Raw genomic sequence first — 23,139 nt, forward strand, 5'->3', positions numbered from 1 at the left:
AGCCTGGCCTTGAACACCTCCAGGGATGGGACATCCACAACCTCTCTGGGCAGCCTGTGCCCGTGCCTCACCCCCCTCTGAGTGAAGAATTTCCTCCTAACCTCTGATCTTCTTTAGTCTTCTTCCTTGCTGTTCTTCCACAGCTGCTCGAAAGCCCCTCGCTCCTCAGATCTGGGAAGAAAGAAAGGAAGAAAACAAAGCTTGAACTGTTGTCAGGCTTTATCTTTTAGTTTTGGTGCCAAGGCAGACGGGTAGGTTTAAACCTCCAGGGCTGGCAGCGTGATGCTTCATGGTCAGCCAGCCCTGGGCTTTGAGCCCCTCAGGCAGAGCTGATGAGGCTGTGAAGAGTACTGGGGCTGAGAGGTGATGATTTTCCATTCATCCACAGCCTTGTGCTCCCCTCCTGCATCACCCAAGCGTAGCGCTTGGCCACGTGGAGCCTCCCAGGGCTTAGCAACGTTTAGCAAGCCGACCTATAAATCATCAGCAGAGATTTTCCCCTTGTCAAATGCTATCTGTTTCCATGGCAAAGGATAGTTGTATTTATGGTCATTCACAATCCGGGTGGGATGTGAATTTATTTCTTGCAGAATCGCCTCTCCCTGTTGAATTGTAATGAGAACTCCAATGAGAAACAATTGGAAGGATAAAATCCACTTCAGTGAGTTTTTCTTCCCTTTCAAAGCTCAGCCCTTTTTCTAGAGGTCGTCTGGCAAATAGCCTGGGACCTTCTACCCATGCCTGACCCTCAGGGGGGGATTAGCAGGGCCAGGAGCAGCTTGCCAGGCATTGCTCACAGTTCTTCTCTGCCACTGACCTGCCCCAGCAGCAGGGACAGAAATCTTTATCACGGCACGGAGAGAACCAGCTGCTGTCTTCCAGGCTGTGTGTGTGTTCCTGAAAACATCAAATGATTTGGGGATAGACTGAGCAGAAGGGATGAACTTTTAAGAGCCAATTTAGACCCAGTGAAGGTGATTCAAGCCGGTGTTGATCTTAACACGCAGTTGGGTCACCTTAAACACAACCTGCGCTTCGGTGCAGGCTGGTTTTGTAAAAGGTTCACCTGCACAGAATGAGCCTTGTGATACCTTTGCTATTATCGTACAGACCAAACTACCCTAGCAAGGCAGATAACGTGGCTGAAAAGAGCTCTTCTCATTTCCCAAGTCACCTGTCCTGTTTCACTCCTTTTTCCATACTGAGAACATCAGCGAACGGGAGCTCAGTTTTGTTTCCAACTCACACGTAGGAACCATAAAAGATCCAGCTCCTGACGTGAGGAGTGGAAGTTTCCCCCAAACATTGAAAGTTTCTTGAAGGCGACACTTCAGCTGTCCAAAAGGCTGATTTACCCCCTGTGCAGATCCTGCAAGGAAAGAAATTACCTTTCTATTTTTGTTTCTTGTTAGAGGAGCTGTAAATAAATGGGAGGTGGTCTTAGGGAGTACGAAGCAGGTGGAAGAGGACCTCCAGGCTCCAGCCACACAAACGCCAGGCTCCCTGTTTCCCACCGTGTGCCCTGTTTCCCACCTGTGTCCCTCCTCTCTCTCCCCCCAGGTTCACGGCTGCGGGGAGAAGGCCAAGGCGCACGCGCGGCAGAGGATCAGCAGGGAAGGGGTTCTCTACCCTGGGAGCGGCTCCAAAGACAGGTCCCTGGACCCTGCCAAGAGAGCCCATCTCCAGCGCCGCCTGGACAAGAAGCTCAGCGAGCTGACCAGCCAGAGAAAGAGCAAAAAGAAAGACAAGGAGAAATGAAGGTGCTGGTTACTTCTCTCTGACAACCGAGACCTTTTCTTAGGTTAACGGGTCAGGCTACGAACACCAAAGATGCACCAAAGGGTGGTGCTGAGCCCCACAGGAAAAGGGGAGCTCGTTCTGGGTGGCAGACAGCTTGGAGCCAGCGTGCCATAGACTGCTGAATAAATAGTCACCGGGCCTCTCGAAACCCCAGAGCTGCAACGGAGGAAGGAGAGCACTTTCCTTTGTCCCAGTTACCCTTATTGACAAAGTAATGGATGTACACAGAGAGGCTGCAGCGTGCCAATAAAGACGGATGTTAAAACACCTAAAGCAATCAGCTGTCACTGGGACATTTCTCCTGCTCCAGCAAGAAGATAAATGCCTGTGGGCAGTAGGGTGGGGAGGAACTGAAAAGCCCCAGGTGACCCTCTCCTCTCGGGAGGATGACTAAGGAAATGGATGCCTCCAGCTCTGTCCCCCCAGCTCCTGTCCCTCCTGGACCCATTACCTGGCCCTGTACCCCCCGAAATAATCCATCCCCCACCCTGCTTTGCTGCCTGCTGAGCCTCAGCTCTGTAGCATCTCCTCCACAGCCCCCAGCGCCATTGTCCCCTCTCCTCGATAGCTCGAGGAGGTCCTGATGACCCACACGTCTTGAACCACCCCCGAGAAGTGGCTCAGAAAGCCACTTACTGTCCCCAGGGCAGCACACGAGTGTCATTCTAGGAGGAAGGGAAAGCTGCTGAGAAGCCTGCACAGAGGAGGGACTGGAAGAGGAGCTGCGAAACCACCAAACCATACGTGCCTTGGCATTTCAGAGCTTTGCAGCACTTGCCCACCAGCGATTTCAGCCTCACTGAACACCAGGGGAAGGCACTCATCTCATCCTGACCAAAAAAAAAAAGCTCAGCAATTTGCAGGGGCTGCACGTTAGGCAAACCTTCCTATTTCTTTCTTTCTTCCCAAACGCTAGGTGAAGTAGCTAATAAGCACGTTTTTCCCCTCAAATCTTGGTGCCTGTCAGTACCGGCTGTGCAAAAATAAACAAACAAACAAACAAACGTGATGCTGAGCATCACTTGGCTTGTGCCCCGGTCCCCAGAGCCAGCCATGTGTCAGCTCGCGGAGGGACGGCGCCGGCTCACGCGGCAGCTGCATGGTGGCAGCAGATGGGACATGGGGGCTCCTGGAGGGAGAGGTGGGGAGGAGGAAGAGCGTGGGAGAAATAAAATCTGTGCCTCTGCGAGCAGCGCTGGGTGCGCACGGGGGAAGGAGCCAGCGCAGCACATGCAAGGGGTTGTGTGTGGGGGGGAGCAATCACAGCCTCATGCCAAAACAATGGTCAGACGGAAGACAGAGGAGCAGAGAAGAAAATCACTGCCAGCTCAGGGTACCACCGTGGTATTATCTTTAATCAGGGCTAAATGGCTCATTCACGCTTTTATATTTTTTTTTCCAGCTCAAATCATTCAAGCAACCCAATGCCTCACCTAGCCCACCCCGTGGAGCCAGCTCCCTGGCAAAGAGCCCCCACGCACCCCCCCAGGTTTCCCTGCCTGGCTTTCTGCAGGCATCCTGCAGGCAGAGACAAGCCGAGGCTCTGCTGCGAGCACGGGACGCGTCCCCAGAGCATCCTTTGCCTGCCAGCTCCCTCCATCTGTCAGCCTCCAGAAAACTGGGGGAATCGGCTCCCCAAAAAAGCTACCTTTATGCAGAGGACCTTGCTTGGGACAGGAGCCCACAAGCAGACAGTGTCCATAGAGGTTTTTTTTTCCCCTCCTTTCCCCCTGAAACAGGAGATGGGCTTAAAAATCAGGAACCTGGGCAGGTCTCTGGTGCCTGTTGGACTTGGCCCTGCTGTGGGGGGAGCCCAGGAGTTATTTCAGCTGGGAAAAGGGCTGGGGTGGGGACAGGTGCCCCTGCTCACATTTAACCTTTAGGGGATGACTCAGGCTGGACTTGACCTCAAACCCAAGGGGTTTAAAGACCGCTCGTCAAGTCCTGACGCCCGTCAGCAGCCAGCAGCATCTGCCTTGATTTATGCTGCTGGAAAGGCGGTGGAAGGAAAGAGAAGATATATAACAACGGTTTGTTTTTTTTCTGCTGTTATTTCTCCCTTTTTCCTTGCAATTTGAAGTGGTTCAGCCCGGGTGCAGTGCACCAAAATCCCTCCGAAACCCAGCAGAAAGTCCCCACGTGTTGAGAGAAACCGCGCAGTGCCAGCATTTATCGCCCCCCTCGGCATTTTCCCCTCGCTTGCCCCAAAAGCGCCTTCCGAAGCAGCCCGTCGCGTTCCCCCCAGCGGTCCCCAGAGGCCACGTCTGGGGTCACCACTGGTTTGAGGAGCCCGGCGGGGGGCGTGCAGGATGCTCAGGAGCCGGGCAGGCAGCCGGGCAGCAGTTTGGGGAGGATTTTGCTGGTTTTGGTCCTTCCTCGGCGGGTCCCTTGGTAGCTTCCAGCGCATGCGGATGGAGAGAGATGCGGACAGGAGTTTCTCCATCCTCCCCGTCGAGGCTTTCGGCAGCGGGATGCTTGGGCCGAGGCGTGCCGGCAGCTCTGCCTTTTTGGCCAGCCCCAGACCTCTGGACACAGCGCTCGGCCGCCGTCCACGGGGCAGAGCTGGCATCGGGGTGCAGCGTCCCGGGGCGCGCGGGGCTCCCCCCGCCAGCACCCTTAGTTCCTCCGCAGCGGGTGCCACATGGACACGGGCTTCCTCAGCGTGGCCAGCATCTGGTTCCAGTGGGTGATGCCCATGCCGCTGGCCGCCGGGCCGATGAGGACGTGGCCCGTGTTGTCGGCGCGGCCGTCCTCGCCGCTCTCCGCCACCGTCACCCGCAGGGACAGGTCCTGGGGGGGGGCGTGGGGACATCGGGGTGGGGCGGCACCCCCCCGTACGTACGTATCCCCATACCACCAGCCACATGTGCACATATAAATGTGCCCCCCCCCAATACCATCCCATACACATCCCCTGTACTTCCCGCCCCATAAATGCACATCCACCCAAACTCCGGATATTCCCCTACACCCCTGCCCGGCTCGTACACACATCCCTATGTCCTCCCCCCGCCAACATACTGGAAAACCACATGTGCCCATCCCCACACACAGCCTTACCCTGTACGTATACATCCCCCTAACCTCCCATCCCACATGTACTCATCACCTGACTTCCCCCCACACCCCCTGAACCCGTGTATGCACCCACCTACAAACACAACCACACACTATATGAATTCCCTATACCATACGCCCCCACACAACACATCCCACCAGCAGCCATACCCTGCACATACACGTGCCCTCCTGTAGCCATACCCCATACAGACACATCCCCCTACAGCCCAAAATCATAAATGCCCATCCCTGTACACGTAACCATACCTGATACCTGCACGTCTCCTGTACCACCACCCCATCCATACACACCCTGCTGCATCATATATGCACCCCGCATCCCCTAAGATTCCCTCTCCACCCCTAGCACAGGCATTTGGGACCCCGTGGAGCAAGACCCCCAGGCTGGGACAGACCTGGAGCACAATGGCCGGCACCGAGAAGATCATGGCCTCGTTGAACAAGGGGTTGTTGTCGTCCCTCTTCACCGCCGTCTTCTTCTTGCTGATCTTCCTCCCATCCTGCAGCAGGTAGACTTTGACGAAGGGATCTGCTCAGGAGAGAACAGCCTGAACGTTGAGCCAGTGACCTCCCCGGGTGGCTCTGCCCTCCACAGGAGCCACCCCGAGGGACATCTCCAGCAAGCACGGGGACACACCGGGATGAGCACCCACCTCCAGCTCGGAGGGGACGCAGACCCGCGCTGGCCCCCTGCTCACCTGCGGTCACTTTGCCGTTGGTCCACACGAGGTTTTTGGCTTTGACCACCACCACCGTCAGGCGCTCGGCCGTGGGCAGGTAGCTCAGAGACAGCAGGATCTCCCCCACCGTGTCCACCGCCTGCGGGGCACACCAGCCCTCCAGGAGAGGGACAAAAAAAAAAAAAAAAAAACAAAACCAAGCCAAACCCGGGCACGCAGAGCCTCGCCACCACCCCGCTCACCTTGTTCATGTCCTGCAGGTAGAGCCAGGCGTTGAAGGGGCGCAGGGCCAGGTCCAGGTCGGACAGCTTGAGCTCGGCCACGCCGGTGCTGACGTTCCTCTCGTCCTCGTCGATGCCGAAGACGGAGAAGCGCAGGCTGTTCTCCTCCAGCGCCGCCGGGTCCAGCGGGATGGAGAAGCGCTCGTCGAAGGCCACAGCGTAGGTGCTCCGCTGGATCTGCCACGGGGAGAGCCGAGGGGCTGGTTGAAGAGGAGCCCCCCGCGCCGCCACCACCGTCTCCCTCTGCCCACCTCACCCCCCTGAGACCTCCTAAGGCGACTTCCCCACGCTCCCCCGCCAGCTCTGCCCAACCTCCGCAGTCCCCAGGGGATTAAAGTGCCTCTGTGGGAAAGGCAGATCTGCAGAAAATTTGCTTTATAGCACTGATCGCTCTCAGTTTACAGCCTGTTGTATTTTGGGGACGTCTGGATGAAAGCTACTATAAGAAGTTTTAGCCATCATTTGAAAATAAAACAAGAACAACAATAAAAAAACAGGTACTGCAGAGCATTAAAGGAAAAAAAAAGACTTCATGACTTGTCTCAGGATTGCAAAAGAGGGTAAATAGGGCTGGTAAATTATGAATAATGATGCTAAATAATAAATATCTCCAGAGCGTAAATACAGAACCTGATCTTGGGATGGAAAAATGGTCTTGAAAGAGTGCTGGGAAAATATTTTGCTGTCTTTTTGTGTGCCTCCACCCCCAGGGAAGTGGTTTCTTCGGTGGGATGGGGCTTTCTGCTCCATTCTGGAACAGCCTGATAAAATCAAGCTGGCAGACCCAGAGGCTTTCCAAAATCCCTCTGCAAAAAGCCAAGATGCCAAGAGGCAATTGGAGGCTCCTGCTTTCCCAGAGCACTTTTTGTGGTGTTAAAAAAAAAAAAAAAAAAGGATTTTTTTTTTTTCCCCAAAACCAGCTCTGATCATGCCTGCAAGGAGGGAGGAATGCCGAGGTAGTCCCATTGCCTCTTTATCTGACTGGGCAAAATTTTTGACCGCCCCATCACATGCAGAGAAGGACTCCAGGACTCATCCCCCTCCAGTTCCCATCTGGGACCCCTGCCACCCAAAAACCCCGCAACCAGCCCCAACCTCAGCGGTGGCTCAGCACAGGTGAGCCCGGACCCCTTTCCACCCCAGGACACGTCACCACCCTACGCGCCCGCGTTGCGAGCAGCACCACGCCCGCGCGGGGTTTTCGGGGAAGGAGCCGCTCACCCGGGAGATGCCGACGATCTGCTCGGCCGGCAGCAGGCTGATGCGCATGAAGCAGGACTCGAAACGCGTGTCCTCCTTCTCCAGCAGGTCCTTGCCCTGCAGCAGCGTCACGTGCAAGGTGGCCGCCTTCCCGTCGTACTCCATGGACACCTCCACCTGCCCCACGGTGATGTCCTGCCCAAAGTTGTTCCCGATGGAGGAGATGGAGCTGAGCGAGTCGGCCGAGATGGATTTCTTCAAGGGGCCGTAGGGGGCCAGCCCCAGGTCTTTGCTCATCAGCTCCAGGCTCCCCAGCTCGTTGATGCTCTCGAAGGTGTCAGCCGCCCGCAGGCTGGCTTGGCGGATGGGCGACGTCTTCCCCAGCCCCCGCTGCGAGCCCACGGTGGCCCCGCGCTGCGAAGGAGAAGCAGTCACTGCCACTTGGTCCCCTCCTTGCAAGAAGCACTTCCGCACCTCCAGCAACTCCGCGTTTGCACCAGGAGCAGCACTGAGCCCAGCTCCCCACGCCTGATTTATCTTTTTTACCTTGTGCTTGACATCCGAGCACGCCGCCCCGTATTTCTGCTCCAGGTAGCGGTAGTCATAGTTGGGGAAGGGGGACGGCGCCGGGTAGCTGCCGGAGCGCCAGAGCTTCCACAGGTTGATGGCCGCGATCCCCAGCAGCGCCAGTGCGCCCGCGGCGTAGATGCCGACCTCCCAGCGCGGCGGACTGGTGGCCACTGCAAGGGGACAGAGGCACCGTGAGCCACCCCATGGAGGGGGCTTCGGCCACATCCCGGCCAGGAGCTCTTCATCCCCTTCACATGGGATCAGCTGCAGAGGCTGGGAATTAATCGCAGCTGCCCACAGGTTGAAAAAGGGCAGTGGGCAGTGCTTTGCAAGCCTAGAGTCGCGGACTTTTGGCCAAGCAGCCCCTGGGAGGTGAGGCGCACGCGGGTTTCTGCCCCGCTCCCCAGCAAGCAACATCGGTGAATGGTTGCAGCGCCCCTGGGACGCAGGGAGCTCCCGGCAGCGGGTGCAGCCCCGTCCCGCTCACAGCAATCCCGCATCGCCTTCGTGCTGAAGGGAACTGCTCGGGATGCCAAAAAAAAAAAAAAAAAAAAGGAAGGAAAAAAAATTGGAATGGGAAAAAAAATCGGAAATATGGGAAAAAGAACCCTAAGGGTAAGTGATGGGAGATGCAGAGGAAAAAGCCTGGCTGGAGGCTGCGAACTGGGTCGGCTGTGATGGCACAGCGAGCCGTCGGTGCTGCATTGCAGCAGCCTCCATCGCCCGAGCGATTCAAGCAATGCCGGTGGCTCAGCCTAACAAGAAGAAAAGGAGGGGAGTCAGGTGGGGGGGGGGAGATTTGTGATTATTGAGCGCTGCCGGGGGCCCCCCAGCGCTGCCTCCTGTGTCACACCACCATGCTCCTGCCTTCAGCGGCGGCTTCAGAGGCAGAAGGAGCCGAAGCCAGGCTGGTCCCATCACAGCTTTATGCCCCCGACCTGCTCTGGCAGGAGGGCTGTGTCAGGAGACAACAGCTGTTTGTACCCCAAGCAGCGAATTCTGGTCCCTCGAAAGGACCACGAGCAGCCCAGAGGGATTTTGTGGGATAAAAGCTTGGGGCAGAAGCCAGGTCTGGCTTCCTCCATCCCTGTCCAAGCACGGTTTAGGTTTGTGCAGGGCTGTGGTGCATCCCCCTGCATCCCTGGGGGGTGATGGTGCTGGGGGAGGCGCTGTGGCTCCCCTCTTCCTAGCGCACTCCCACGCACAGAGGTGCTCGGCGGCAGCCAGCTTCGCCAAATTCACAAAATCCTGTTATAGCACGGGGGCAAAACCGGGGCAAAACCCAACCCCTTCTGACTCCTGCTTCTGAATAACTCCAGGCACAAAACCCAGCTGTGCTCTAAACCCGCTTCCTACGAGTAACCTGCCCATTTTTTAGGGCAGAGTGCCTAATACTGGGAAGTTTAGGAATTTTCCTTTTTCAATTAAAAAAAGTCAGGAGATGAAACTCCATGCTCATGTGTGATGGAGAGGGGCTCCTGATGAAAGCAGCGGGGACCAGCAGCTCTCCCGCAGAGCTGTGTATGCCAGCACCGAGGGCTCAGCCCGCCCCCAAAAACCCTTCCCGGAGCTCATTAAACCACTCACCGCTCAGGCGGTACCTGCCCGCGTGGTCACTGTCCATGGCAAGCACTCCCCGCTAGCGGGACAGCCTGCAGTGCACAGGGAAAAGCAGTTAGGGTAAGAGGAAAAAAAATAATTAAATTGTCTTTTTTTTTTTTTTGTCTTTCTAAGTAGGGATGCTAAATAGCTGCTCAATGACTTTTCTCTATTACCTTCCTCACCCGGAGGGGTTTTCCCAGGTGAATGCTACGTGAGACCCAATCTTAAACACGAGCAATTCTCCAAACTAGACCCGAACCATGCTCGTGGCCAGGGAGGAAGAGCTGGATTTGCCTGGTGGCTGAAGATTTGGATACCATCTTCCAGTTCAGCCGGGCTATCGATGAATTTGGGCATCCAGGGGGCAGCCGATCCCCCAGCCCATCCAGGTTTGGAGTTTAACAGGAGAATTGGAAATTGCAGTGTTTCATAGCGTAAAATATGAGCCCCGGTAGCCTGATGTGGCTGGCAGACCTCCACTAAGGGCAACAGGGTCCAGCAGGAGAAGGGTTTTCTGAATGTAACAGAGCCACAAAGCATCCCGAAACAGCAGCAAGGCTCGGAGATGCCCACCTCGCCCCAGCCTCGCGCCTCGGTCGCGCTGTGCATCAACACTCGGCTGAGAACGGGCACCTCGTGTCACCCCCGGGCTGAGCGCCACGAGGGACGTCCAACACCGCGAAACCGGGTGGTGACAAGCACATCGCCACGGGGGCTCACCCAGAACAGACCCTTTTATCTGCTGGAAAACCACCTCACCTAAGAGGTTTCATTTTCTGGCTTTTTGAAACTGTGAAAATAAAAGAAGTTTAGAGGAACAAGTTTCTCTGCAAAAGTGCAAATATCCCTTGTCAAAACGCCCCGTTTCCTTCAAAGCCGTTCCCCCCGTGACAGCGTTTTCTGAGCAGCTGTGAGGACAAGCAGCAGCTCCAGCAGATTTCCGAGGCATCCCCATGAGAGCCGCCGACTGACTGCAGCATTCATCGGAGGAATTAAATGAGCTGGTATTTCCCCCAGCAGCAAGACGACGACAGCCTTTCCTGGGCACGCAAACGAAGGTGCAACCAGAGCTCGGGAGGAGATTTACAGCTTTTTGTGTCAAGCCAGGCTTTCCCCACCTGTTTTTGTTTGTTTGTTTGTTTTTAGTTTTTTTCTTGGTGGGACGTCGGGATCTGGGTATCACAATGGGGTCAGGGCAGCTCTGCTCTCCTTGAGAGCTGCTGCGATGGGACGTGGGGCATCTCCTGCTCGGGGGGATAAAACAGCTCAAAGGGGGAGACCTGCCAGTGAAGCCACGTGTCTGCTGAGAGAGGGGGGGCAATTCCCTCAAAATTAAGAGGGCTGACACCCCCGCTTGCCCTCGCTGCTGTGACCACTCGAGGCTAGAAGACGCTCGCACAAGGGGTCTGCATGGTCCCAGCGCGCCTCAAGCACCGCGGGTAAATCCAGGACACGCTGCAGAGCAAGCTGCAGCCCCCAAAAGTCATAATCCAAGTTATAAATGGCAGCAGTGATCTCTGTGCAAACCTTGCCTGCTGCCCCTGGTCGCCCAGCACGGGCAAGCTCCGTCCCCTCCACCCTCCAGCACCGTCCCCACGTCCTGGGCTGGGAGCGGGGCTTCTCCATCCCCCCCAGTCCATCCCCAGCCTCCTGCCAGAGGGTGAAAGCCTCGATCCGCAAGGCAGAAAAGTAGGATGGGGTTTGCTGATGGTGAGTTTGTTAATAACAATAAATCCGAGACCTGACCCGAGGGGTTGGGCTCTGCCCCTCACCGTGCTGAGCCCTGAACGCAATCCCACCGTGCTCCCCCTCCCACGGTTACTGCTGCAGGAGGTGAGGGCAGCAGCCACCTCCCCAGCAGACCCCCCCACTCCAGGCACCAAGCAGTGCCCCAATCTTCCCAGTTTTTCACCCAAAGAGGACCCCGCACCACCCCACGCCTCCCGCAGCCACAAGGCAGCGCTCGGTGGCACCGGTGCTCCAAGGGTCTACGGAGCCACGGCGGGCACAGGCCTGGATCTGTCTCAACACCAATTGCTGGCTTTTTTTAAAAATTTTATTTTTAGCCTGTGCTGGTTAAAAGCAGGGAAGAAGGAAATCCTCGGGACCCTCCTCACCTCCATCCTTAGCCGGGCAGCATTTGCATCCCCGGCAGTGCCTGGGAATGCAGCAGAGCCCGGCCCAGCGAGCCGGGGAAGCCAATGCTGAGCCCAGGGGGTGGCTCCGGGGTTGAAGCAGCCCCCAGCTCCTCCAAGGGGTGCCAGGTTGAGCTCCTTCCACACCAGGAATTTCCAGCGCGATGCCAGGCTGGGCTCCTCGCACCGGCTGCAGGGCGCAGCGCCTGCTCACAAGTGCAATGAGCTGGGCAGCCTCTGCCCCGCATCACCCAGAGCGAGGAGGTTTTTGCCCTAAAGGTTTTGCCCTAAAGCAGCCCAAACCCCCGGCCGAGCAGGCTGGGGGGAGCAGGGGCCCCAGTCACGCCACATTTCTGTAGGGTTGCTCTGGAAAAGCGTTTCCCTCCTGGTTCATCCTCGTGGCACCACAGCCAGGGCATCGCTCAGCCCTGGGGTCTTGCATCCGCACCCACTCGGGGTACCCCAAATCCCCCTCTCCTGCCTCCCAGGGACCCCCAGGTCCACCCAGCACCCTCTGCTCCCCCTTTGTAGCACCTTTGGGCTCTTCCCTTGCTCCCCCCAGGGTATTTTTCTGCTTCAGGACCCGTGTGCAGGAGGCGACGCGCATTGCAATAAGCTCAGAAAGCTGCACCGGCGAACCCCCCAAAATAAATAAACAAGTAAAAAAATAAATAAAAAATAAAACCGCGACCCCAAAACACTGCAAGAGGGCGAGAAGATGCTCTGCAGGGGTCGCATCCCCTGCCTGGGGGGTGGCGTGGACCCGACGGGGGTTTCCTCCCCTGCCTCCCCCTCTCCCCCCCATCACCACCGTCAACCCCGCGTCTCGGACTCACCGCTCCTTTGGGGAGAAAAGGGAGAAAAAGCTCATTTTGCGGCCGGGGGGTGCTGGCAGCGGGCGGCTGGAGCGGGGACTGCGGGAGGGGCCGCCCCCTCCCGCCCCCCAGGTGCGGCCCCAGCCGCCGCCCGCCCCCTGCAGCCCCCGGCCCCGCCGGGCGGGTTTGGGATCGGCTGCTGCTCCCCCCCCCCCCATCCCGCCCCTTCCTCGGGTTTGGGTTTCCCCCAGCCACCAGCATCCTTCAGCCCCGGGGTCCTGCATCAGATAAGGCATGGGATGAGACAGATGCAGTGAAAACCCAAATCCCCCCCCCCTCCTGCCCCCCAGGGACCCCCAGCTCCATCCAGAGCCCTTTGCTCCCCTCTTATAGCATCCTCCAGCTCATCCTTCAGCTGCTTCAGGACCCGTATCCCCTCCTCTTCCCTCCCACAGGGGTGATGCTCTCCTCTATAAGGCTTTTTACGGGCTACGGCTTGAAATCGTTACCCCAGAGCCAAAGGTTTGGCTTCTCGCCTGTCCTTAATGCGGGCTCCGGGGCTTCAGGTCCCTTCCCACCGCTGCAGGACAGAAACCACCGCGCTCCTCGCCCCCCCTTCCACCCCTGGACCCCGGGGGGGGGGAAACTGGGCAAGGTCCCGGCTCTGCCCCTTCGGCCACAAAACCCACAGGTTCTCCTCTCCCTCAGCGCAGCACAAGTCAAAGGCTCATCCCGAAAACACCAATTCCATGGGATTTGTCCCCAAAAAGCCCTTTGATCGGAGACCAAAAGCTCAGCACACCCGGCAGGCGCTGTCTGCTGTGGCAAAGGAACTGGTCAGCAGCCAAACCTCCCCGAGGTGCTCCTATGGGGTGGGGATGGAGAGCCTGCCTTCTCCTCTCCTAGCCTCGGAGCCCTGTGTTCAGCCTCTTTCCTACTCCAAATGCCGGGCCACTGCTCCGTAGGAGCGAGTGGTAATTCCAAACAGAAAGATTCAATTTGCTCAAATTAGTGAAAAAATAATAATCACAATTTGGGGAGGAAAGAAAACCATTCGCCCCAAGGAAAAGGCCAGCTCACCTGGTGCACAGCAGCGTGATGCTCCAGGAGCTTTACCTCCCAGGAAAACCCACCAAATCCTTCCTGGCGGAGAATTCATCTTTAGGGAGAGATGGTTTTTAATTTTCTCATAGATAAAAAAGAAACAAAAACCAACAATGGACTGAATTTCAACTGCAGCCCCATTTTGGGTGGGAGCTGAACCTCGTCCCCCAGCTGAGAGCCCTCTCCAGGAGCACGGGTTCCCCCCAAAGCAGCCCTTCGTCCAGATGTACAAAAGGCAGCTGGAAATTGAGCTGGCGAGGGTTTCTTCCTTCCTCAGATCCCAAACCTAAGAGAGGAGAAGCGTTCCCAGGGGCCAGCAGCCGTCCGTCTCCGCAGCCCCGGACACCAGCACCCTCTTGTGGGGCCTCCTTGGGCTCAGCCCCGTCCACGGCTGACCTCCAGAAAGCTGGGTTTAGCCAAATTCGGTTTGGCCGGTATCTCTCGGCCATCTGAGAGCAACGTAAGGCACCCAAGTGGCCCTATGAAAATATTTTGTTAATACCACGGGGACATGGTGGAGGTACCTCAAGCAGCTTCTGCTTGCAGCGGCACGCTCAGCCAGCTCGCTAGGAAGTAAAGAGCTCTTTATTTCTGGTCAAAACACTCCTGGAAAAGCCCCCCAGCAGCAGCCAGCTGTGCGTCGGGCATTTTCCAGGTGGTTAAACCATCACCCCCGCCTCGTGCTGCTGTTCTTACACCTTCACCTCTGGAGGGCCTCACCTTTTATGTGCTTCTTCAGCCTCTGCTGATTTACCTTATTCACTTACCCCTGCCCCATCTGAATTCCCATACGAAATACCACCCAGAGCAGTACTCTGCAGACTTTTAAGTCTAATAATAGTAATAACAGACCACTGAGCCTTTTAAGAAATAAATACCTACATACAAACACACACACACAAAAAAAAACACAAACCACCACCACACACACAATGAACATGCTTGAGCCTAAAGAACAAACAGCCAGGGACGGACGAACAGAAGGCAAGAAGTGTTCTGGAAGCCCAGCACCCAAAATCTCTGCCCACTGAAGGCTCCCACCAGCACACGGAGGTACCTCAGAGGATGGAGCAGTGCAGAAAAGCACCAACAGGCATGTGCCCTCCCCAGGCTTGCCTCCTTGCAGGAACTAAATGGCTGCTGCTCCTTCGCCTGGCAGATCCATGCAGGGGGGCAAGGGCCATTGCCTGCTCCTTTAAAATCCAGCTTAAAAAAAATATATAAAATAAGGCAGTAGCTGTGTCAGAAGCTGTTGGCGATGACAAAGAGGCAGACGAGACTCAGCGCTTCAAAAGCAAGGATATCCCTATTGCTTTCCCATCTGGAAAAAAAAAATCCCATCCCACACGTATGTACTGCATTGAACACACCAAGAGAAACCCTCTGGGACTTTCCTGCTTTCACAGCCACAGAGCCTGGTGGCTGTTTGGCGGTCTCCTGCCCCGTGACTCACAGCACAGACTGGCAGCGAGGAGTCAATGCCACTGTCACCAGGCATGGAACGAGGTGCGTGCGCTCATCGCAAGGCAGCGCTGGTGTTTTGGGGTATCGGACTTCGGAGGATCCATTCTCATCGACCAGAGCCCGTGCAGGAGGTGATTCAGCATTAGCTGAGTATGTTTTCACTCACCTGGCCAATTCCCCTGCATTTTCCCTTTTTAAACCCAACAACTTACCACTGGTAAACTTCACTACAAACATTATGGCATACCCACACGAGGAAGCTACCTCGTTCCAGTTTTCTGAGAAGGAAGGTGAGTGAAGAAAGCCTGCGGTAAGATAAGGATGCGCGTGGTTGTGGGAGACAGTCACCTCTTTCATCTCCACGGGGGGTGGTCTCATCTTATGCCACTGCAAATATCATTTAAGTAAAGCTTCTCAGCTGTCCTTTCATCATCTCTGTATGAAGTTGCTTTTGCCTGCTTCTCAGAGAGATGATCACAAAAGGATTTCTAAAACCAGGCAAGATTTCAATGATTAGAGCCCACCTGCAATGCTGGACATGAAATCTGGAAAGGAAGAACCGAGACTGCAACGTTACTCAACGTGTTGTGTGCACAGCTCACGTCCGCTTTACTGTGCAAAGATCACCAGTGTAAATGACCTGCAAGAAGCTTCTGAATTGCAACAGCTGACCAAGGACTTGTACCATCCATTTCTCTGAAAATGTGGACACGGTGGTTATCTTAAGGCCCAGGACCCATCACAGACAGCACGGAAGCATTTGGTAGTTTTTGTAGCAAGGGAAATTCAAGCCAAGCCCCCTCAGCCCCACTTTTGAGGTGACGAGCAAGACAAAAGAGGAGCACAGGCACGTTGTACCAAAGAACACACCAGCAAACATCACTTTATTACACCGGTTCAGTTATCCAGACTAGCCATAAGAGCCATGTAGATGGATGTAGACGAACACAAGTCAGTGTCTTACGTATTAGGTCAAAGCTCCAGAACTGTTACTGGGAAGGGGTACGCTTCACCAGTTGTTTCAGATGTACACGTGTGGCCCTTTGGCGGGGCGGGGAGGAGGGAGGTGCAGTGACAGATCCCCCCCCCAGGTGTGCCTGCTACCACCCAGCTCCTGAGACAGCCTCGAGGTGGTCGTAGGGCAGAGATCAGCGGGGCACCACAGCGATAACCAGCACAGACGGAATGGAGATACACTGACCTGAGCCTCGCTCAGCTGGGACTACACAAGCACAACACACTGGTACAAGCTACCAAACAATCAGTTAACAGTTCACAGGACTGGTAGAAAGCTGGAAATTAGAACGACTCGGGGTGGAAAGGCATAGAAATAAATACTCGCTCAACTCAGCACCGTCTGCCCATTTACAAACTTGCCAGCATCGAGTTGCACAGCCATTTATTCTCCACTACCTCAGAGCAGCAAAAGACTAGGATTTAAGAGCAGCCATTGGGTGACTATCCACAGGACGTTGTACGTACTCGAGGAAGAAGATGGATGCTACCTCTCACACTGGTCATCCTCCTCTCTGTATGCTAAGCGACTGGGGCAGGCCCCAGGGCCCACGAACACTGCTTCATTTGTTGAGCTCTTCTGATGCAACCCATTCATTAACTAATGCTCCATTACTTGAAGAGCGCCCTACTGCTAACTGTCCGTTCTTTAGGGGTGGAAAATATTTGGGTCACTCTGTAAACATAGAGAAATGCAGATTTTGGTTGTTGTTCATGTACAGGACCAAAACCGCTCAGAAATGAGGATGTTTGCTAGCCAGCAGCTCTGCAAGTCTCCTGCCACTTCAAAAGTTTGGGGCTGTGCTCTTTAAATGTTACTGGTGTTGTTTATGTAATTTTCTTCTGGATAAACACTTCCCTGAAAAATATCCTTTAAGAGCCAGATTAGATCATTGTATCTAAAAAGTGATACGGTTACATCAGTGCCTCAGGGGCCAATGCAAAGGCTTAGAGCAGGGTTTACCAAATTGATGCTTAGTTGTAGCACTTACATTTTGGAATAACGACCTGAAAAAATGCAGCCCAGGTTTCTAATTTATTTTCCTAGATGCTGAGTCATGAGCAAAAAAAAAAAAAAAAAAAAAAGCTGTTTAGTTTGGCCTGCAAACCTCCACTACGCACTGCTCAGTGAGGAACGATGCGCGTTCTTCCCGCTTGCTCTTTTTGGCAGGGATGGCAGCATGGTAATGGCTATTTTGTGCGTGATTGCAGAGAACACCTTTTCCAGTTGGACTCAGGAGATTGCTCAGCCTGGAGCTACCTCAAGAGGAGAAGGGGGCAGCTCTGAAGGTGGCAGAACAGGACACGCCTTGTACAGCAGACACCAAGAATTAAATCCTCTTGGCAAGCAAAGAGCTGAGAATAAGGCAAATAACTTAAGAAGGATGGAGTAACTCCCAGTTTTCTGTTTGTAATAGATTTCACTCCATGAAGCAAATGAAAGGCGGGCTGACCTTTCTTATTTAACCCTCCCTTCCATTTAAGAGATGACCAAGATTAAAAAAAAAAAAAAAAAGAAGTCCTTCTGTCTCCCTAGAGCTGTGACATAACATAAAATTATTGTAAGCTATTCCAGGATATTGAAAGTCAGTTTAGAGAAAGGCAGTAACCCCTGCATTACAGGGGCTGTAACAGTAGTGTACTGTATCACATTCTGTGCAAGTTACGCAACTTGTTCACAAGCTTCAGCTTATCTATGTTTTATCTCGCTGCACTTCTGTTAATTGGTGGCTGAACACGTTACACAATCTGACTCCACACCTCAAGGTATTTTCAAGCAGAAGAAACAAAATTCATTTCCTGTGCCGGTATCTGCACACTCCAAAACAAGTGCTCCTAATGCCCAAATGTCAAAACCGAAATCTCACAGTTTACTGGAAATAGGTCAGCTAGATTCCCTTTGGGCTTTGTTTTAAAGCCCCTTGTCTCCAAACCTTGTTTGCTAGGAAGACATACAACACGCTTGGACGAAGATCCCATCTCGTTGCAATGGTGTTGGTTCTGACTTCCCTCTACACAGACTTTCTCTGACTCTGACTAGGTGTACACAAGGAGAAAGGGTGCGCATGTCAATGCGATATCTTTTCCCCCAAGAGGACTTTCACACGTTGGAAAACTAACAATGAAACAAGTTAGGTAGGATAAGGTTGAAACTGTCCACCAGGCCAACTTGAGCACAACGAGTTCTTTTTAGCCCTTTGTCTGTTGCTCAAAGTTTCCTTTCCCTTAGTTTGTTCCCATTTTGTTCATCCAGTATTGAAGAATGTCCATCACCATTGCTCAAGCACTTGTCCTTTTCATATTTGTGTTCTTGCTTCTGTCTTCTTATTTCCTTATACCTCAAGGTGATGTCACTAAAAAGAAAAACAAACAGACATGTATACCAGCGATGCGAATAAACAGTTTCAATATACAATAAAAACAATAAACCAGTTCTGTTCTGGATGCAAGCACCCTTGGGATAACTTAACCCATCTGAGTATTTTGGCTGGAAATTTCTGAAATTGCTGATGGCATTAATTCATTTGAGATCTGTTTCTTGCTAGTAGTCTGGCTATTTTCACTTCTTTCAGAAGCATAACACAACAGCAAGTTCAACAACAACCTGTTGCACAGGGCCTGCTCCAGAGATCACACTGTAATTCTTTCAGCCTTGTACTGCTGCTATTTTTTTTTAAACCTGCACAGAGCAGCATCCAAACCCAAGGGGTTTAAGTTGGCTCACTTGTTGCTAACACTAGGACAGCTTGGACAATTGCAGTGCAGTACTGTTCTTGCAGTGAAGCCGTAAACATCTTTGTCTTGTCTAAATCACAGCACACAAAAACCAGAACACTAACCTTGGTTGCCTTCTACATTCAGCCAGGAAAGCCGCATGAAGTCAGGCACTTAACTGTTCACCTGCTTCTACAGCAACAATAACACAAGCAGTCCCACAAAGACCACAGCTACCAGAGGCTTGATCCATAAAGAAAACTGCCAGGATCACGCATGGAAAACTCCCTGCTTACTTAATAATTCTTAACAGAGAAACACTGTAGCTCTACCCATCCAAAAGAGCTGTAGTCCCTCTTCAGGAGGCACTGAAGGCTGATGACAGCATACACTTGACATTCCACACGCTGTTGAACAGAAGCCTAGAACAGTCCACCCCTAAGATCCAGGCCAGACCTGGACATAGCACAACCACTTCTCACCGAATGAAGAAACGCCAGGCTGTCCAGGTGAGCACAAGTATAATCCCCAAGATCCAGCACTGGGTAATGTAGAAAGGAAGCGACAGCGTGAGCGTGTAGGGATCGTACTTCACTACAATCAGGAACTCTGTGGCAGTAATAGCAGCAACCAGCCAGGCCTGCTGACCCAACTTCTTATGGAACTTCCTGCAAAACAAACACAGAGATAAAGCAAAGCCATTACTATCAAACTAAGCATTTGGAGAAATATTCATTCATAAAAAGACAGCTGGGGTAATAATTTCATTTAGCTTTGCACAATTCTGTAAGTCTGGTCCGGATTACACACACACATGCAGGCTGACAGCTTCCACGCTGGTATAAATTTCCTCTCAGAGGCCCTGAAAACACTTCAGAAGTTAAACTCCAACATTACATGATGCAGGGAAGTACCCCTACTTTCAGGGTATTGGTAAATCCAAGTAAAAAAAAATTATCCAACCACCTTGAGATTAGCTGAGGTTCGGGGTAAGGTATGAAGTAGGAGCGCTACTCCTAGATTACTCCTGCAAATACCAAGTCACACTGCCATACCTGTATTTAACCCCTAGATAATTAATTGCATTCTGAAATTTACTCTTCCCAAGTAGGTGTTCAGTAAGCTGTCACTAACGACCTCTAAAGCGATTTTAACAGAAGAAAGCTTAATAACAACAGGGTAAGTCACTGGGAGACACAAGGAAGGTGTTCTACTTCTAGGACAACACAACCTTGAAACAAAAACATGCTTAATATTTAATCCCCAGGGTTTGTTTTTAAGCAGGAGCAGACAAGCAAATTAGAAACTGCACTGTTCTGTACAAGCCTAGCGAAGGAGTGTACTAATCAATCACTACTGCTAGGAATTAAACTGCAGTACAACCAAGACATCTATTTAGAGGCTCTACTGGCAGAACGAGAGATTGGAGATAAGCTATCTTTTGGGCCACGTACTCCTGCACGGGAAATACATAAAAATAAAATACCTACTGACTGTCCTTCAAGAAATGTCAGTACCCTCACAGTCAGACTATTACTAGAAACCTGGGTAAGTTGCTTGATCTAAGCAAGCTAGATCCTGCATTTCTTGACCCTGTCTGCTAACGTCGTTTCTAGACTTGACATTTTTTCCCTTTTACTAACCTGTCAGACTAGATGATTCGTATAGCAGATGTAGCTCTGTTTAGGCAGCACAAGACCTTTTCTCTGCCTTGGGTTGCACTGGCATCCTGCCCACCACAGCACCACCGGTACACATGGATTTGCTGCCCAACAGCATAGCCAAGTAGGTGACTTCACACTTGGTAGAATAAAGCTTTGTTCTTCTATCACCCACCTTCTGAAACTTGGATGCAGAGGGGCCTTGCCCTCTCACTTATCACAACGTGTTCTGATGTACATTTTCCTACCAGGCCATTTCTCTTTTGTCCAGCTTACTGTGTTACTCCGCTCCTACCGCAGCGTAAGATGCAGAATGAAACGCATCCAGGAGGACCTCAGTGTAAAGTGACAGAATTACCAGGGCAGGACAAAGGAGATGGGGAGCAAGTGTTTTAACAACCTTCAGTGGGCTGGGGAGAGAGAAACGGACATGTTAAGATGACATCTGCAGTGCTTCTAAGGCACTGCAGCAACAGGAAATTCTAGTTGGGCCTGTAACTATGGCTTAGACACTGGCTTAGTAAATGCTGCGATATTCAGTGGCCACGTAAAACCTTGGGGCTGTATTTCCTTCCCAGTTTTGCCACAAAACGGACAAAAGAGAAACCACCTAACAAACCCCTGATTAGGATTGCCCTTGGAGAGGGGCTGCTCAGCTAATGCTTCTCTCTGCGAGGCAGAGAAACAAGCCTGCCACCTTCAGCTGGTATAATGCCCAGCTTGCTCAGGTCAGAACAGACCCCCAGGCATCTCCAGTAGTGCTGGGGAGAGGGAGCTGCGACTGCACATTTGCTCCCAACTTCTCTTCCCTTCTTTTCATCTGTTGCCAGCAGTTGCATTGAGAGCAGCCTTCCTTTAGCAGGCATTTTGCTGCTGCTCAGACACATCTGCGCCATTGAATCCCCTTGGAGTCTCTGTATCTGGAAAAAGAACTAAGCATGGGAAGCAAACAATTTCTCTTCACTCTCCTGTGATGCTTTCCTGAATCTAGGGGAGTCATAGCAAGTCAAGCACACAAAACACACATTTTCTTTAACAAGAGGCCCGACAGCCATATTTGACACCAATGCATAAGTTCAAACTACACAACATTGACCAAATACACTGGAAAAAAATATGATACAGTAAACCGAGTGTGGATTATTGCTGATGCAGATGGGATGAGTGCATTCCACTTTAAAAAATATCCTGCCTACACCAACTCAAGGTGAAAGGACTTCAGAAACTGCTCCAGGTGATTTACCTGAGATTAACCAGGCAGAAGCTAGCCATAACACATGGACAGAGTAAAAAGAAACATCTCTCACTGTGAACTCAAGCTGTTCAGATGACTGGATCAGCTTTCTGCTTTGCTGATCTGCGTCCTGATTTGCCATTGTTTTCTTTCACTAGCTTATGAGAGCACACTGACAGAAGAATCAAGGTAACTCCAACAGAGAGCTGCGCAGACCCTAAGGCTGACAAAGAAGAGAGTTGGTTCTTCTCTCATGAAAGGTTTTAAAGAAAATCCTATATATTTTTTTTTAATTTGATGAATGAGTTTAAAATTCAGGGCCTTAATGCAGACCCCTTGGAAGAGACATGAAGACTAGAAACCAGGAAGGTATGGCAAGGTCAGCTGCTACAGGTCCTCTTATATTGTGGCATTTCTGGTCAGGAACATTTCATTAGCCAGTCCTCAAGAACTCCAGAGGCAGAGCATATCAACTGGAATAGGAGCACAGAATATCTTAGAGTTGGAGAACAACTTCAAGAACCACCTCTCTCTTGGACTATTCCCTTCTAGATACTTTTTTGTCACCATGCTCAGATCAAGTTCCTGCAAGTAGTCCTATGACTCTCTGCACATACTAAGAATCATGAATGAGAAAAAAAGAGTTTTTGTATTTGAAATTTGCAACATTTAGTCCAGAAAGTAGAAATGTTAGCTGAAGAGACCTAATCGGTTTATCTCAGACAATCCCATCAATAACAGACAAGGCACTGTGCCATGATTCTGACAAGGAAGGTCAGTGGAATACTCCAACCTTTGTCCATAAAGTTGTTGAATGAGTTTCCAAAAGGAAAAGGTCAGGAAGGTTTCTTGTGTGGTGTTAGCTGGGAGCCTCCCATACAGCCTGCTCTTCCTCAGCAGCTTCTCCCTACAACACAACAGGAAGAACCCATCAAGGAACTCCACTAAGTTCCTTGGCTCAAAATGATGTGCAACTGAAAATACACCCAGATACACTGGTAAAATGGGGGCAGATGATCTCTGCTTGGATGACACAAAATGCCTGAAGGAATCAAAATCCGGTTGCAAGAATCTTTACAGAGCAGGTATCAGGGAAGACCAGATGCTAGGTTCCACCATTTTTCATGAACAATCTGGTGAGGTCAGGTCTGTGGTGCATCAAGCAGAGCCATGAACCTCAGAAGAAAGGGAGTTAATCACCTTACCCACCAAGAGAAACAGGCCAGTAGGTGGTGGTGGCAGTCATGAAGACATGCAGTTCAGGATGAGAGTCTCTGCTTGCTTGATGAATTTCTCCAGCTCATTGAAAGAATGGAAAGAATTAGCAGTGAGGCACTGGTGACTGATGATTCTTGTAAATTTCAATGTCAGGCCATGTGGTTGAACAGAGGGCAAAGGAATTGTTTTTTTCTAACCCAAACGAAAGGACCAGAAGATGGGGGAGTGGTGCTAAGGAGAGGAGCTCACCAGTGAGAGGTAGAGACCTCTTCTTACCTTTGAGTTGGAGGCACGTCCCAAACCAGTAGGTCCGACACCAAAGGCAGGGGCAGCCTGCCACTGCTGAATGTCCTGCAATCCGCCTAAGCAATGTGGGTTGGCCCTTCTTCCCAGCTCTAGGAGTCAAAGCCTTGCAATGGAAACTGATCTTCAGAGAATGGTGGAACCCTAAATTCTGAACACAGACACTTTTGTGTTGGTCAGTGACAGACAATGAGCACCCCTTGAAGCCAGGCGTTGTCTTAGACTTAAGATGTGGGCTCAGGCAATTTGTGACATTACCACT

At 52.3% G+C, this 23,139-nt stretch overlaps 3 protein-coding genes across 6 annotated transcripts in view; 1 reads left to right on the forward strand and 2 right to left on the reverse strand.

The window, feature by feature from the left end:
* IGHMBP2 (immunoglobulin mu DNA binding protein 2) overlaps positions 1–2,066 on the forward strand; it is a 43,155-nt gene extending 41,089 nt beyond the window's left edge. Inside the window, exon 15 of the mRNA XM_040557636.1 lies at positions 1,561–2,066. Coding sequence (XP_040413570.1) covers positions 1,561–1,758 — 198 coding nt within the window. The 3' untranslated portion in view covers positions 1,759–2,066. The remainder of the gene's footprint in view (positions 1–1,560) is intronic.
* SYT12 (synaptotagmin 12) lies at positions 190–12,303 on the reverse strand. 2 transcript variants are annotated; one of them, XR_005820093.1, is made up of 9 exons: positions 12,186–12,303; positions 9,200–9,264; positions 7,589–7,782; positions 7,064–7,456; positions 5,804–6,019; positions 5,580–5,700; positions 5,277–5,410; positions 3,420–4,590; positions 190–200 (listed from the first exon to the last, which is right to left on the reverse strand). XR_005820093.1 is itself a non-coding variant. In XM_040557637.1 (8 exons), the coding sequence occupies exons 2-8, from the start codon at positions 9,234–9,236 to the stop codon at positions 4,417–4,419; spliced, it is 1,269 nt and encodes a 422-aa protein (XP_040413571.1). In that variant the 5' UTR covers positions 9,237–9,264; positions 12,186–12,303; the 3' UTR covers positions 2,206–4,416. The 2 variants fall into 2 exon arrangements, 1 of the variants encoding a protein (XP_040413571.1); XM_040557637.1 differs by lacking the exon at positions 190–200 and having other exon boundaries at positions 2,206–4,590.
* Positions 12,304–15,587: 3,284 nt separating this feature from the next.
* The window catches only part of PTDSS2 (phosphatidylserine synthase 2), a 40,585-nt gene continuing 33,033 nt past the window's right edge, over positions 15,588–23,139 (reverse strand). For all 3 annotated transcript variants that reach the window (XM_040558153.1, XM_040558154.1, XM_040558155.1), the window contains 2 exons: positions 18,944–19,129; positions 15,588–18,100 (listed from right to left, as the gene is read on the reverse strand). In XM_040558153.1, coding sequence (XP_040414087.1) covers positions 17,956–18,100; positions 18,944–19,129 — 331 coding nt within the window. In that variant the 3' untranslated portion in view covers positions 15,588–17,955. The remainder of the gene's footprint in view (positions 18,101–18,943; positions 19,130–23,139) is intronic.

This window comes from Cygnus olor, chromosome 5, assembly GCF_009769625.2.
Source record: "Cygnus olor isolate bCygOlo1 chromosome 5, bCygOlo1.pri.v2, whole genome shotgun sequence".
In the NCBI taxonomy this organism is placed as follows: Eukaryota; Metazoa; Chordata; class Aves; order Anseriformes; family Anatidae; genus Cygnus; species Cygnus olor.

What these genes read in the sequence shown, in the direction of transcription:
- SYT12 (XM_040557637.1), bottom strand. Translation starts at nt 9,236, where the DNA reads ATGGACAGTGACCACGCGGGCAGGTACCGCCTGAGCG. An exon ending in GCTCGGATGTCAAGCACAAG is followed by an intron (nt 7,457 to 7,588) that starts GTAAAAAAGATA and finishes TCTCCTTCGCAG; the next exon opens with CGCGGGGCCACCGTGGGCTC. An exon ending in TGCCGGCCATTGTGCTCCAG is followed by an intron (nt 4,591 to 5,276) that starts GTCTGTCCCAGC and finishes GCCCCCCCCCAG; the next exon opens with GACCTGTCCCTGCGGGTGAC.